Raw genomic sequence first — 14,876 nt, 5'->3', positions numbered from 1 at the left:
ATTACCCTGACCAAAGTTAGCTCGCTTGCTCTCTCTCTTTCTCTCTCTCTCTCTCTCTCACTCTCTCTCTGTGTCTCTGTCTTTCTCTCTCTCTCTGTCTCTCTCTCTCTTTCTCAATTTCAGTTCAAGTAAACTTTATTGGCACGGATGAAAGTAAACAAGGTGGGGAAATTAACACCTTCCACTTCAAGAGAACCAATAGTGCCAAAGCATTTAAGTACATCACAAAGCAAATAATGCATTATATTTACCTTAGAAGTACATCATAGACATAGATAATTTTAAAAAAGTTAAAAAAATATATATATATGTATTTTATATTTCATTGTTTTTTTTCTCTCTGTCTCGTCTTTCTGGCATGCCCTCTGACACTCATTCATTCGCTCACGTTCTCTGCTCTGTATTGAATGATTGTGTGTGTGTGTGTGTGTTTTCAGTCAACACTGCTGAACTTTTGACAAAGGATTTATTATCAGTATATATATAAGTTTATTATCATTATCAGTGAATAAAGAATGAACCATGTCCATATAAAACTAACAAGGCATAACAAATGCTCTAAAACTTCTCCCCTGAATATTGTAAAGCCAAAAAACCTACAAAATTACAATATGCCTCAAATATACAAGCATTTGTGTCAGCATGAATAGACAAGCCTTAGAATTAATAATTTTCTATGCAAATTTGATTTTCCAGTTGCAGCATGACTGGTTGTCATGTAGCTAAAGAATGAAGTAATTTGATTTGTATTTGTGAACTGACATTAAACAAACAAAATATTTTATTTGATGATTATTTGATATGAAACAAAATATACAGCAATTTTGCATATTAGCAACATGTTTCAAATACTCCAAAATTTGTATCAATATAAATAGGCACATCTTAGAGTTAAAATGATTTGTTCATTTATATGTTTATGGAAAAAGTGTTTTGTCCATTAAAAATGTCTCTCTGAGACTGGAACAGTATTCTGACATAGCAGCATTAAAATTTTGTGACTTTTTCAACGTCTTTATCCATTATGTCAAAGCGCGAGTCTGTGAATTGAGAGTTGTCAGCTCCCATGTGGAGATCCATGGAATCCTTTTCCATCAAGTCTGATGCCTGTTGTGGGTTGAGAACATAAGCAGCATATCAATAACTTAAAAAATACTGTGTAGTTCTGTGGGTAAAACATCTTCAATCTGTCTCAAATTATCTGACAAGAGCAACAATCTCTTTACCTGCGAGTTACTGCAGCAGTTGAAACAGATGAGGTCACGTTTCATCACAAACAGATCAGAGCTCAGGTTCTTCTGTTTGCATCCACCTAAAGAGAAGTAGATAAGTAATCACGTAACTGTGTGTCACGTAAATGGCTTGTCATATTGAACGGTTATTCGGCTAAACCAGTGTTGACCTGTCTCTGCAGGGGAAGTGGGAGGCAGAGGAGGAGGATGGCTCACCTGTGATCATGCTCACCAGCAGGCCGGTCACCATTGTGCTCAGGACCCCCAGTAGACAGAGGTAAACGTAAGACAGAGAGTACCAGGTGTCTGCCAGCGCCGGCCTGCCACTGAGAGACAAAACAAATAATTTCACTCATCACTCTTGTGACCCAAACATTACCAGATCTGTTGTTCCACACTTGTCTTGGTGTAACAGTGACAAGAGCACCCTTTTTCATCTATGATATATACAGTATATACACTGTAAAAAGTTGGGACACACCTGATTAACTGTACTATGTGTTTAATTATCTTAAAGCCATTTTGATCTAAAGGCTTATTCTTAAATGCTTGAAATTAAATTTTTTAGACAAATGTAAATAGTGAAGTTGATGCCTATGTATGAATTTCTTTCCAAAGCCTTTGCCATGACATGGCACTCTGAGATGATTTGTAATCGCTTCCATCTGTTTACCCATCATCAAGCGCATATTATATGTGAGACAATTTCCTCTTTGTGAGCTTCCTTACACTAATGAAGGTTGTAAGGCCAAAATGCGTTGGGCACAGTTTTCATTTTTTTCAAAATGAGTAGCCAAATAGAATAAAAGTCTTTTTAAACTTTTTTGGGAGTGGCTCTTTTTCCCCCTCATCTTGGTTACTTTAAAGTTTTACTCAGGAGATTTTATTCAATATTCACTAGATTTTTAGTCCATATTCTTTAATTTCAATAGCTACAATGCACTGATCTTTGTTTTCATTTGGTACATAATATGATAATGACTATTCCTACTTACCATGACCGTATTACGTTCTTTACTAATGTACGTTTTGAGGTGGCTGTAATGTGACTCACTCATCCTGAGGGGTTACTGGACTGGTCCAGGGAGCCAACGTTGTGTAGTTCTGGCCCATTGTGTTGTTGCAGCCTGCGGTGCTGAGTGGGAGGGGTTTCGTCTTTTCATCTGTGGGAGGGTAAATCTGGGATCCGATGCCTGCCCACAGAGTCAACACAAGGCCGATGATCAGTCCCATAAGTCCTCCCTGCAAAGTAAATATGATACCCCACCATGTTAGACTGGATTTACTCTGATTCATAGACGTTTACAGGGATTTATTTTTGTAGCAAGATTTTAAGTGTTGTCAGAAAGATTCTATTTAGAAAAAAAAAAACCTCAAGGCATGGTTGTGCTAGTGAATATACTTGTGATAGGAAATACTCACTGTTGAGTTTGTTGTGCGGAAAAACATGCCTAATAGGTAAAGACCAAGAAGAGGCCCACTGATCATTCCGAATACGGACAGAGCTGCCTGCAAATAGAAAACTGTCAGGAGGAACTGGGTGTGATTCCTAATATTCAGCAGTAGGTGGTGCTGTAGAGCAATAAATCGCTGTAGTTGTGTTGCTGCGTGGTGTTAGAGAGGCTTACTTGCAGAATGCTTCCCATCAAAGAAGCAACTCCAGCCATCCCAATACACAGGAAACCAAAGAACACACCTGGAATTTGTTAAGATGACATTAATTGGTTTCCATAAAATAAACATTCTTAAAAGTTGAGCAGAAATCTGGCTAGTGCATAGAATTTTCAGTCATTTTTTTGTTTCTACATGGGGTTTTTAACAGGTCAAGGCATGATATGTGCATATTCAAACTATCGCATTTCATTTTTTTTTTTTTTTAGATGGAACTGAAATCTGAGTTTTCCTTTAGTCTTTAAACACAGACCTGCTCTTTTGGGGTATGAGCAAGTAAATCCCACAGGGCTCAATGCATTTCAAAATGAATGATCTTAATAACAATCCTTTTCTTTCTGACTCTTTCTCACAAATGCAAACTCCCATATGTAATTAAACAAGCTATAAGTAAACGTTAACATACATGAACAATTGTGGCCTTGTGTACAAACGTCATACAAATCGACAGGCAGCAGTGTTTACATTAAATTGAATGGGACAAAGGTACATTCTGTCTCCCTCAGCTTTCACACACAAAAGGCCACACCCAGGACAACCAGCTCTTACACACATCAAATAAATCCATAACCTTGGAGTTTATGCAAGAGCCTGTATCAGCATTTTTAATGTTGATTTCACTTAATTCAACATGATTCTACCAGTAAGCATAGTTTTTGCATGATTTCCTATAAAGCACTCTGTAAACTCTGCTTTAGGAAAAGTGCTGCAAAAATGAATTTTATTACAATTATTTTATGTTCATTTCTTATTCCCTATTTCTCCTACTCTCTCTTTATTGCAGTGTAATTGCATAGGATTTGCTTTGGGTTTTTTCCGCTATCAGATTGTCTATTGTCTTTTTTTTTACAAAAACACATTATCTATCATGTCATAACTCACACACAGTGAAACTGGTAACCCTTGTAACTGGCAGCTAAGAATAACACGATAAGATAATGGCTGTATCTTGTAACCCCCAAGGAGTCATACTGTGCAGTGATTACTGTTGGGCTCAGGATAATAATATAAATGAATATAGCTACATTATAAAGTGTCTGATGTATTTATTTATTTTTTTTATTTTTTTTTTTCTTTCTAAATTTATATCAGCTTGACTCATTTCTTGACCTTCCACTTTTCTAAAACACATGACCATTCTGGGAATACTATGGAAGTATGTTATTTATTTACATTTACTGGGTGTTGTGGCTTTCACTCTTGCACTTGTAATACAGGTTGTATATGATGCTGGCAAAGTTGACATTTCAAGCATGTTCTACTGTTGCATTCATTGTAAGTCACCGGAACCAGCCAAATCCCTAAAATAAATAATAAAGAATAAAATTCTCAACATTCTCAAATTATATTTTTTTTCAGTTCTACGATTAAATCAATTATCACTGAAGGATACCAACGTCAGAGCACAACTTACTCAGACCCATGTTGAGCCAGGACACCTGTTTCTGTGTCAGGTTTTTCCACAGAGGAAGAATAAAGTCCTCCATAGTGACAGCAACGAGGGCATTAATGCTGGAAGACACAGTGCTGAAACAGATGCAATGGTAGTCTTTGAGCTACTGAAAATAAAGGTTGAAGCATTTGGATTAAAGATTAGATTAGTTGCATGTAGTATAGATAATGTGTAGCCTTTTGTATTCAAAAATAAATAATAATACTGATTAATGGTAAAATATTTTTGCATTAGTCAGTGGAACAATTACTTTTCTCAGAAAGGAACATGACCAGAAGTCATATCAGGTCATGCTTTCCTTCCCTGTGTCTCTTATCTATTAGGAGACTTTTCTTATCTAGTGCAGCATGCTTACTTTGATGTGAAAGAATGCAATTTTGCTTGTTTGTCTCTCAGGCCTCACCTAAGGGTCCCACTATATGCAGCAGCCACAAATAAGCCAGGGACTCCAGGATAGGCTGCCAGAATATCCATCACAAGGTAGGGAAGCAGCTGGGTTACAAATATATGCACATGCATTTTTACTGTCACCCATAATGTTTGGTTATATAGTGCTGTGTAGTCCATCTGGTTATGCATAAAGAGACAATTGCTACATCACAGTTACCTGGTCAGGGGCGCCTATATCACCATTAGTGAGCGGGTCACAGTTCTTGTAAATGGAGAACATGGTGAGGCCAGAAAACACAGCCAGACTCACAGTTACCCATAAGCCAATCATGTTGACATATAATGACCTGCGAGAGGAAAGACACAATTATCTAAGACTTGTCGGTGTATGCGGCGTTAGTGATATTTAATTTGTATGGCGGGCAGAAACACTCACATCTTGGCATGTGTTATGGTTTTGCAGGAGATGTAGCGCTGCACCTGGGACTGGTTGATGGAATAGATGGACGTCCACATCACACTGCCGCCAACCACAATGGTCCAGAAAGTGTGACGCTTCAGAGGGTCCGGGTCAAAGCTGGGATAAAAGGTCAGCAACTCTTGAAAGAATATTGAAGGTAATCTGTGGTGACATCTACATTACCCAGATATTTGGAATGGCACTGATCCAAAACTATGAATCTTGTCTCAATAGGTGTACTTCAGGTTACTGATATTGAGTCTGCTTGATCATCATTGTGTGCAGATCTGAGTCAAATAGTATTTTTGAATACTTTCCATAGTTTGTTTACTTACTTTGCTGCCAGTGACGTTTCCTGCCTAAGACACTATATGATAACACACTAATGAGTGATGGAAAACTTTACAGGAAAGTTGATTTAATCTGCCTATGTTTTTCTGTCACTGACAACTTATCAGACACTATCTGAATTGTCTTGATCAGGGAAACCCCACCCATCTGATACTCCAATAAGGTTAAAACAAACTCTAAGAACAAATACTGTTTGACCTAAGTCTGCTTGTGCGCTTACTCGAATGCGTCTAGCCGGCCTCCATGACCAGCGTCTTCCCAAATCCTCCCCAGGCCTCCCTGCAGCACAGCTCCCCTAGCGATGACAGCCACAAAACCTGCCAGCATGATCACCATCTGCAGCACGTCCGTCCAGATCACCGCTTTCAGCCCACCCTGAAACATAATCAGTAGAATCAACTTTGCACAATTACAAAATAAGTGGATGCCAAAGTGTTGTCATAATTAGAAACATAACTTAATAGTTTGAGATAAAAAAATTCTGATTAATGATTTAAATATATTTTCCTTTTATTTGAGTTTGTCATGCATTTGAGTACACTATTGTCACTATTTTTACACTATTGAATACATAGATCATTGATTCAGTTACATTGTACAATGCATACTACTAACCAGAGTGCAGTAGAGGATGCACACCACTCCTGTAGCCACCAACACTCCCCACAGATCAAGCCCAGTGACTGAGTAACAAGAAAAAACTCCACTATTATTCATGTATCAAAATAAGACTATTGAGTCATAACATCGTGTGACCCTTTTAGTAAGTTCAAGGCAAAGTCTCCGTAATCTCTCTTGGACCAGATACAAAGTCTGTATTATCCACCTTTTTGTAGCGTAGCATAGGTTTGTGCTTTATTGTGTCATTTACTCCTCCACCTTTATTTAAACAAAAAGGACACAGAGTGAGCTCTCTTTTACAGGCTTGCTCTGTGTACTGGCTAAACAGAAGAGAGAAAGAAAAAAGTGTATGTCTTACATGAACATATAAAATCTGTTATCAGAAAATGTATCACCAGATTGCAGATAATTCAGTTAAGATAAAACATGCCCCGATTCTTGCTTTATATTGTTGTCTGATTACTTAAATTATGTAAGATTCAATATGCTCAGGCAGCTTTGCGGCCCAGTGGAGAGGCTGTATAGCTGCAAGGATGGGGAATTGCAAATGGGAAAATCAACAAGAAAAAAAACACATATGCTCATAGGGAACTAAAGTATCATAAACAATGTTGCTATTGTCAAAACACACCATGTATCAAGACTTACTTTGATTCAGTGCAAGAGCTGGGGCATAGATGACCAAACCAGTGTACAGGGCCTGAGAAAGATGCCACCATTTGTTGATTGGATGCAAACAAACATGTGATTCACGTTAATGGTTTGTGGGAATTGGTTTCAAGATTCAAATTTACATAGTCAACAAGGAAAAAGACAGGTGCTGTTTAACATTACAAATTTGCCATATTAAGCGTGGATGTTTGTCCCACCCTTCATCTTTTTGCCTTTTTGTTTTTCATTATCTAAACACAGATACCATTTGAATATTCTCTTTTTGATGAAATGACGTTGTAGTTACCGTTTGTATGATATACATGGTTGTTCCAATTATCCGAATGCTCCTGTTGAAGCGCATCTCCAGGTACTACAGAGGAAAAGGAAACCTAGACAGTTAGACACCTTTAAAGTGATGATTTACAACCCAGCAGCACACAACAGCTTTAGGTTTTTCTTTATTCCTGTATTTTTACCCTCAACTCCCACCCACCTCTTACAGGAAACATTTTTATAGTATTTGGATACTGTGCAACTCTTTATAGCCTTTTTTATCAATAAAGCATGCCTGCTCTTTTGACCTTTCTACTGTAAATCAATATCCTCTCACCTGCCACCCAGCCTCTGTACCATAGTTATAATGTCTCCTTACCTCGTAGGTGCTGGTGATCCCCAGTCGGTAGAAAAAGGGGACAAAGATCTCAGCAGTGACGGTGGACATGATGGCATAGGAAAAGCCAAAGAGCCAGAAGGCTGCTCCAAACCTGTAGGCCTCCGCCGGTGTGCCAATTACCGTGATGCCAGACATGAAGCTGGCAGTGAGCGACATGGCAACCGGCACAGCTGTCATTTGACGTCCACCCAATAAGAACTCCTCGCTGGTTGTCTCCTTGCGGCCACGGATGGCCTGGAAAAGGCCGATGCCAGCAGCTGCCAAAATTGTTCCAGCAAACACCACATAATCCCACACAGAGAAGGAGGCCACTGGACCGCCGGTACCAACCATGGTTAATCCAGCAGAAAGATCCTCCTTGCACTTATCTTCTAACTGCAGTTAAGACTACTTAAATCCAACGGGTTTCCTGTATTATGCAATCTTGCTAATGTTTAATTTTCTCTTTCAAATTCTCTTGACAATTTACTCACAATTCAGTTTAAAGACAATGAAATTACACACAATTTACCTTGAAACCTACAAAAACCAATTGGAAAGTCCGATAGAAGTTTTTGGTAGTTTAGTCCTCTTTTGTTGTTTACAGCTTTCCCAATCTAACTATAAGTAGAGTCCCTTCCATACTACCAGGAAACAATCAGATACCTCAACTACTCCTCTTGCAGCTACCAGGAGCCTGGCCATCCTCATTGTGTCAGCACACTATAAAGATTAGTTTAGTTTAGTTAATAATCCATCAAGGACACACGATACTGAAGTTGGTCACAGTTTTCCTTGATTGTAACAAGTGAGGATCCTGTAGTTGTGCCAGTTTTATTGGTGCTGTTCTGATGGTTAATAGGGGACCTTGTGCAGTCAAGATCTCTCTATTCTTGACTGCAATGAAGTGGTAAAGTAACATGTCCTGGAGTGCTATTTATACTGTCCCAGACACGCTTACTCAGCAATAGGTGATGTTAGAGGTTTCAGAGGACAAGACAAGTCAAATCTTTAAGATAACTCCAGAGGTGTTTGTTAGGTCACTGCTCCCACTGACACATCCTCTTGCATGTGTCAAAAATTACGTCTCTCATTTCTTTACATAGCACTTCAGTATCTTAATCATTCAGAATCAGAAGTTCACTAATGAACTAAATGTGACACCTACTAAATGATTGCAGGCCACAAAGAAAACCTCACTGAATTATTGTTGAAGTTATTAGTCAAAAGTTACTATCTAGACAATATTATATTTTTTGACGATAATGTGGATATATAACATTTTGGATGAATGAAATTCTTCAATTGTAACAGCTATTATCAGGAAGCATTGTCTCTGTACAATAGAGTGGTTACCTGTAATATTAGCAGAGGTGGAGACTCAAGTCACATGCCTTGGACTCGAGTTAGACTCGAGGCAGAATTTTAACTGCTTGAGACTTGACTTGATCCATGAAGAGAAGACTTGAGAGTTGACTTGACTTGGGTTCTGGTGACTTGGGACTTGACTTTGACTTTGATGACTTGAAAAGTTTTCTAAAGTCTTGACAAAAGATCTTGTGTTTGTGTAAATGACTTAGAATGAAAGTTATGAGATTTGCTCCACCAGATGACTGAATTTAAAGTCTGTATGGAATGATTGAATTTATTGAAGTTGAAACTGATTATAGAAATCAATCTCATGATGCTCTTACCAAGGTTTTATCCTATTAAAACAATATTGCATTGAAAAGTCCTAGATATCTTGTTTTCTTTTAGATATTAAATTGATACTGGACTCTTGATTTGTTCTGACTTGACAGTTGACTTGGTGTTCTACATTTATACTTCAGACTTGACTTGAGACTTGACATTAATGACATGGACTTGACTTGGTGTTCTACATTTAGACTTGGCACTTGACTCGATATTAGTGATCTAAGAATTTAAGCTTATTCTGCAGTTGTCTGCATTTTAAGTCACTCTGGATAAGAGCATCAGCTAAATGCCTAAAATGGTTAATGTAAAATGTCATATAGTGTTACGTAAAGGTGAAATAGAGCTGGAGAAAAGGGACGGGCAGCTGTAATGGATATTTTTCATGGATATTGTCATGCCTTAAATTCTATTTACATTATATCAATGCACCTGTCTCACTCTATTGTGATATTCTGATCATTATTCCCATTCTATCATCCTGACTGTATTATTAGGTAATGGTAACACAGACTAGTTACGTAGCCATGCACACCATAAAAAGATAATTATTTGATTGCTTTATAATCAGATTGTTTTTGCTGTTTTTGTTCTTTTGTGTATGACAGGACCTTGTATACATGACAGGAGAAAAACAGTCTTTCCAATGTATTTTGTGTATCTTGTGCAACATTGCCTACTTTATGGTGCAGCACAGGAATACCAAGACAAAGTTTGTGTGTGTCTGTCTATAGTAAACCAAAGAAATTGTAAACAAAAGTAAAATCAAAAACAAATCACATGTTTCACAGTTATGACTTAATGTGGCAGAGAGACAGGGCTAATCCTCAACAATCATTAAACAAAAACAGAGATAAGGAAACTCCTTCCGTCTGAAAGTGTTTAGTGCTGGAAAATTGTTATCTCTTCACTAAGGATTCAGTAGGTCTGTTACAAAAGGAATTTGGATTTGGATTCAGCTGTCCATGAATACTATATCAAGACAGCGGTTCAAATTTTACTTACTGAGTTGTTCTGCATTTAGATAAACCTACTCTGAATGTTTTGTGTTCAAGTTCTGTGCATTCAGTTTGAATTTGTTTATTGACTAATGCGCATTATTGTTCTTTGTTATGGACTTTCTTTAACTCACAGTGCCTGCTTGGTAACAGCCTGCATAATTTGTACATGCACATACAGTACTTTGAACAGAAGGGGAAAGAGGTCCTACTAAGAGGTACTGTTACTGAAGTTGCATTTTACTCAAATGAGAGTAAGATTACTTGTTTTGGAAAGCAAAGGAAACCCTAAGTAAAAATGTGTATACATCTTCGAAAAATATTAGTACTTTCAATCAGAAATGAAGATTTTGTGCATGTTGTGACATCTAGTGGCTATTGCCTGCTTTACACCTTATTGCAGAACCAGATACATACATAACAGCACCTGGCTCAGAATCTGTTGCGTCAGTGTTATTTGATGACCTTTGCTTGTGAAGGAGATCATTAATTCATGTCATCCCCATAATGGACTAAAAATTGAATACTTCCTGCTCGTCAGTGATAGGAGATAACGAGCAGCTTGGATAAAGGCGGACTATAATGTTCACATAAATACTGATCATCCAGGATCTTCAGACTCACAGCATCTTCAGGCCTGCAGCTGCCCACTTCTCTCCAGCGACTGACCTTTACATCCACAGGGGAGCAGCAGGAATGAAAAATTTATTTTAGGATACCATACCATACAATTGATCATTTCTGTTATCTGATTGTCACTTTGTGTCTTTATCTTTCTTTCTCAAGCAGGGAATTGATTGAAAAACAAAGCAAACATTGCTTAACATGGAATCTTCAGTGTTCACCTGCGGCCTCCTTTTCCTGCTGTTCAGCCCAGCTGTTCCCATGTGTATTCCCACTGACTACACACTGTATGTGGAAAAGCCAGAGTGTGACTTCTGTGTGGCCATCAACACTACTATTTGCATGGGATTCTGCTACTCAAGGGTATGTACATTGCAGTGAAATAATTGACTACGTCTGTCATTAGAATCTAGAGTTGGAAAAAAAAAACCCAGGAATTTCAGACTAAAATGTCATACAGAAAATGAAAAGTTTCTAAGTGAACATACTATATGCAACACGTGTATGTATGGATTTATACTTTATAGTTTTAATGGTCAAGCATTACACAGTCCAAAGGCCTTTATTTAATTGTGCAAAATTCCACAGTAATGTTTCACATTAGATAATAGAGCCACACTCTATTTCAGAGTAAATTGCATTAATTTGCCCGTTTTATTATAAAAATGAGGAGCCTAAGTCATAACATCCTAATCAAAACATTGCACCAGTGGGTTGGTATCTCTGGTTTAGCTCTGGAGTGGTTCATTTAATATCTTTCCAAAAGGACGTTTTCAGTGTCCATTGGCAATTTCTCCTCATCTGAACTTCAAATTTCTTGTGGAGTGCCTCAAGGTTCCATTCTTGGGCCTATTCTGTTTTCTCTTTATATGTTACCCTTGGGGCATGTTATTAGCCAGTACAACATTTCCTTCCATTTTTATGCTGATGATACGCAGCTGTATCTTTCTTTTAATTCAAATGATTTTAGCAAACTATCTATCTTACACAACTGTCTTCTTGACATCAAGGGGTCGATGGCCCAAAACTTTCTCCAGTTGAATGCTTATGAGACAGAAACTGTAATCATTGGTTCTGACCCTACTGCTCAAGCAGTTCAACAATCCCTGGGCTCCTTATCTAGCCTTGTAAGGCCAGTGTCTAAGAATTTAGGATTTTGATTCCAGTTTGTACTTTTAATCACCATATCACAAAACTGGTCCAATCATGCTTTTTTCAGCTCAGGAATATTGCCAAGATCAGCCCCATCCTGTCATTTCAATATACAGAGAAAGTCATTCATGCCTTTGTCACATCCCGTTGAGATAACTCTAATGCACTTTTTGCTTGCTTGACTCAGTCATCTTTAAATCCACTACAGCTTGTCCAAAACTCTGCTGCCAAACTCCTAACTAAGACTCGACGTTCTGCTCATATTACCCCTGTCTTAGCCTCTTTACATTGGCTCCCAGTACGTTTTAGAATTGATTTTACAAGGCCTTGCATGGCAGAGCTCCAATATATATTGTTGAACTTCTAAAGCCCTATCATACTTCAAGGAGTCTTCGTTCGTTAGACCAAGGTCTTTTAGCCGTCCCTCCAACTAAGCCCAAATCAAAGTGAGACCGAGCTTTTACGTTCTGGCCCCCAAACTATGGAGCAGTACCATACAATGTCAGAATGGCAGAATCGGTGGATGTTTTTAAATCACGGTTAAAAATTCACCTCTATTGCATGGCTTTTCCTTCTTTTTAAACTGTGTTTTATTGTGTTTCATTGTATTCTATTGTTTTTTTTATTGTATTTTACTGTGTTTTTTATTGTATTTTACTTGCTTTTTATTGTATTTTATTGTAGTGTTTTATTCTGTTTATTTTATATTGTTTTTTTTATTTGTATTTGATTTTATTTCTTTCTGTACAGCACTTTGTAAACTTTTGTTTTTGAAAAGTGCTTTACAAATAAAGTTTATTATTATATTATGTTTTTGTTAGCTCAAGGGATTCAAATGTGTTATAAGATCACTCATCTGCTGATCCTGTGCTTGTGTGTGGTTACCAGGACAGCAACGTGAGGGATATAGTAGGGCCACGCTTCCTTATCCAGAGAGGTTGTACCTATGACAAGATGGAGTACCGCACAGCCGTCCTGCCCGGCTGCCCCATCGATGCCAACCCTCTCTTCACCTACCCAGTGGCTCTCAGCTGCCACTGTGGCGCCTGCAAAACTGACAGCGATGAGTGTGCCCACAGGGCCGGCGGGGACGGAGCTAGGTGTACCAAGCCGGTCAGGCGTATCTACCCATATCCTGGCCAGAACAACTACATGACCCCGTTCTGATTCTGCTGTTGTTGTCTATTCCAGCTTGCCTCTTTTTATTAAAATGACTGAGTTGAAATGTCATGATCGGTGAATGTTATGTGGGAAGACAAATGTCATCCTTTAGCTTGCGATGGATAAAGTGACATTTGAACTGTCTGTACTGTTACCCATTGTACCATCCTGCTGTATTGTGCCTTTGTTGCCTTATGTGTCTGTGCTGCAGCTCTACAACTCTGTTTACAATGGAAGTTGATCCTGGTATTTTTGTCAGCCTCATTACTTTATTTAGCCTTCTGTCTGCTCACGTGTGTGTGTGACGCCCAGAGTTATTATGCTCTCTCTGAAACCAAAACCCTGAATGCAACTCAATTAAAGCTGAACTCTGTAAATAGCTTTTCGACTAAGCTGTGCTTGACTTAATCACATCCTGTGCTGGAAGTAGTGTGCCGTCACACAACAACACAAGCAATCTGTTTACTACATTACTGTTAAAAGGCCTTGACACTGACTCACCTCATGTTGCTATATTTACCTTAAGAGTCATTCTGATCACAAGTCACATGATTATCATTGATACACCGCCGCTGATAAAATGTACCAACAATAAAGATGTAAAACTTTAAAGACCAGTCACAGTACATAAAAAGAAGAGCTCATTGTGAGTTTGTGAACTCTTGGCTAGCTTTTGTCTCATTCCAAATAGACCATTTGTGTGTCATGTGTTGTCTGAGATTTACAAAGGGGGAATTTGGGAAGACAGCTGGAGCTTATTTATAGCCCTGCAGCTCAGAGTGGGTAATGTGGAAGAATATACGATAAGCCCACCGTGGAGCTCTGTGCCATCTCTCTCCAATTCTTAGTTTGACATCACAGCACAGTTTCCACAGCTTTATTTTTATGTCCCAGTGTGAGTGACCACACGCCAATACACAATATGCGTCGCTTGCTGACGGAATGGTAAAAACTGGGTGAGGTGGAGTAGCATAACAACAAATCACCCAGATGATCAAATATCACATTGTAGCGTTTATTCAACTTCAATGTGATGCAGAAAAAATCTTATGTTAGATGAAAGTAGGTTTGTTTGATGATATACAATACGAATATGTTCAATTATATTTTCCTGTCCATCAACTCCCACTCTACTGGCACGAAACGCTTTCAGAACCAGCCTGGGATAGAACTGAATTGAAATGGTATAAAGCTGGTGACTTGAAACCCAGCAAATCATCTTTAGATTCAAAAAGACATGCTGTGTCATTATGGTGTCCATTGCGTTTTAAAATGCAGCAAGAGACCTTAATACATTATACATTTAATTGTGGTTTATTTTTTATTCAGCCGATCTGATTTGATTCTAAAACAATCCGACTCATAAGACAACACAATGGTTTGAATTGCCCGGCTGGAATTCCCTGTGTGGTGGTGTTTTGAAAACCACAGCCCTAATACCCTAATGGATAAAGCAATGGATGAAATGGAATTTGCCTCCGTCAGCGCTCCAGGAGAACCAACTATGTGGGGCACATACCTATCGCTGTGCCATTCAGACAAACCACTACAGTTTTGTTTTTGTTGTGTTATTCACCCAGAAAAAATGTGAGAAACCAAATTCTTCAGTAAGAGTTGGCTAGACTGCGTAACTGAGCCCTGCTGCTGTTGTCACAAATTCACCATTACATTCCTACTTGGTTCCTCTTTGTTTATTTTAGTTCACTACAACTGCTGTATTTCATGCACACAAGAGAAAATAGGAGAGTATATAACTATAATG

General features: G+C 38.3%; 2 protein-coding genes across 2 annotated transcripts; one reads left to right on the top strand and one right to left on the bottom strand.

The window, feature by feature from the left end:
- Positions 1-987: 987 nt before the first annotated feature.
- Positions 988-7,838, bottom strand: slc5a8l (solute carrier family 5 member 8, like). The gene is made up of 15 exons (XM_071542283.1): positions 7,485-7,838; positions 7,137-7,202; positions 6,827-6,878; positions 6,173-6,240; positions 5,778-5,932; positions 5,183-5,323; positions 4,964-5,093; positions 4,760-4,848; positions 4,318-4,430; positions 2,861-2,928; positions 2,655-2,741; positions 2,287-2,474; positions 1,449-1,558; positions 1,227-1,312; positions 988-1,107 (listed from the first exon to the last, which is right to left on the bottom strand). The coding sequence occupies exons 1-15, from the start codon at positions 7,836-7,838 to the stop codon at positions 988-990; spliced, it is 1,827 nt and encodes a 608-aa protein (XP_071398384.1).
- Positions 7,839-10,996: 3,158 nt separating this feature from the next.
- On the top strand, positions 10,997-13,120 carry tshba (thyroid stimulating hormone subunit beta a). Its single transcript, XM_071542316.1, has 2 exons — positions 10,997-11,164; positions 12,842-13,120. The coding sequence occupies exons 1-2, from the start codon at positions 11,003-11,005 to the stop codon at positions 13,118-13,120; spliced, it is 441 nt and encodes a 146-aa protein (XP_071398417.1). The 5' UTR covers positions 10,997-11,002.
- Positions 13,121-14,876: the final 1,756 nt, after the last annotated feature.

Source organism: Centroberyx affinis, unplaced genomic scaffold (genome assembly GCF_046629955.1).
Source record: "Centroberyx affinis isolate AG114_WGS23_722 - 3 ecotype Tasmania unplaced genomic scaffold, CSIRO-AGI_Caff_v1 ptg004049l_1, whole genome shotgun sequence".
NCBI lineage: Eukaryota > Metazoa > Chordata > Actinopteri > Beryciformes > Berycidae > Centroberyx > Centroberyx affinis.
This window is presented reverse-complemented; position numbering and strand designations above follow the sequence as displayed.

Coding starts and splice junctions, on each gene's coding strand:
- slc5a8l (XM_071542283.1), bottom strand. CDS start 7,838: ATGGTTGGTACCGGCGGTCCAGTGGCCTCCTTCTCTGTGTGGGATTAT. Junction 7,203..7,484: donor GGATCACCAGCACCTACGAG/GTAAGGAGACAT, acceptor TTTCCTCTGTAG/TACCTGGAGATGCGCTTCAA. Junction 2,929..4,317: donor CTGGCTCAACATGGGTCTGA/GTAAGTTGTGCT, acceptor AACAAATTCCAG/GTGTGTTCTTTGGTTTCCTG.
- tshba (XM_071542316.1), top strand. CDS start 11,003: ATGGAATCTTCAGTGTTCACCTGCGGCCTCCTTTTCCTGCTGTTCAGC. Junction 11,165..12,841: donor TGGGATTCTGCTACTCAAGG/GTATGTACATTG, acceptor TGTGGTTACCAG/GACAGCAACGTGAGGGATAT.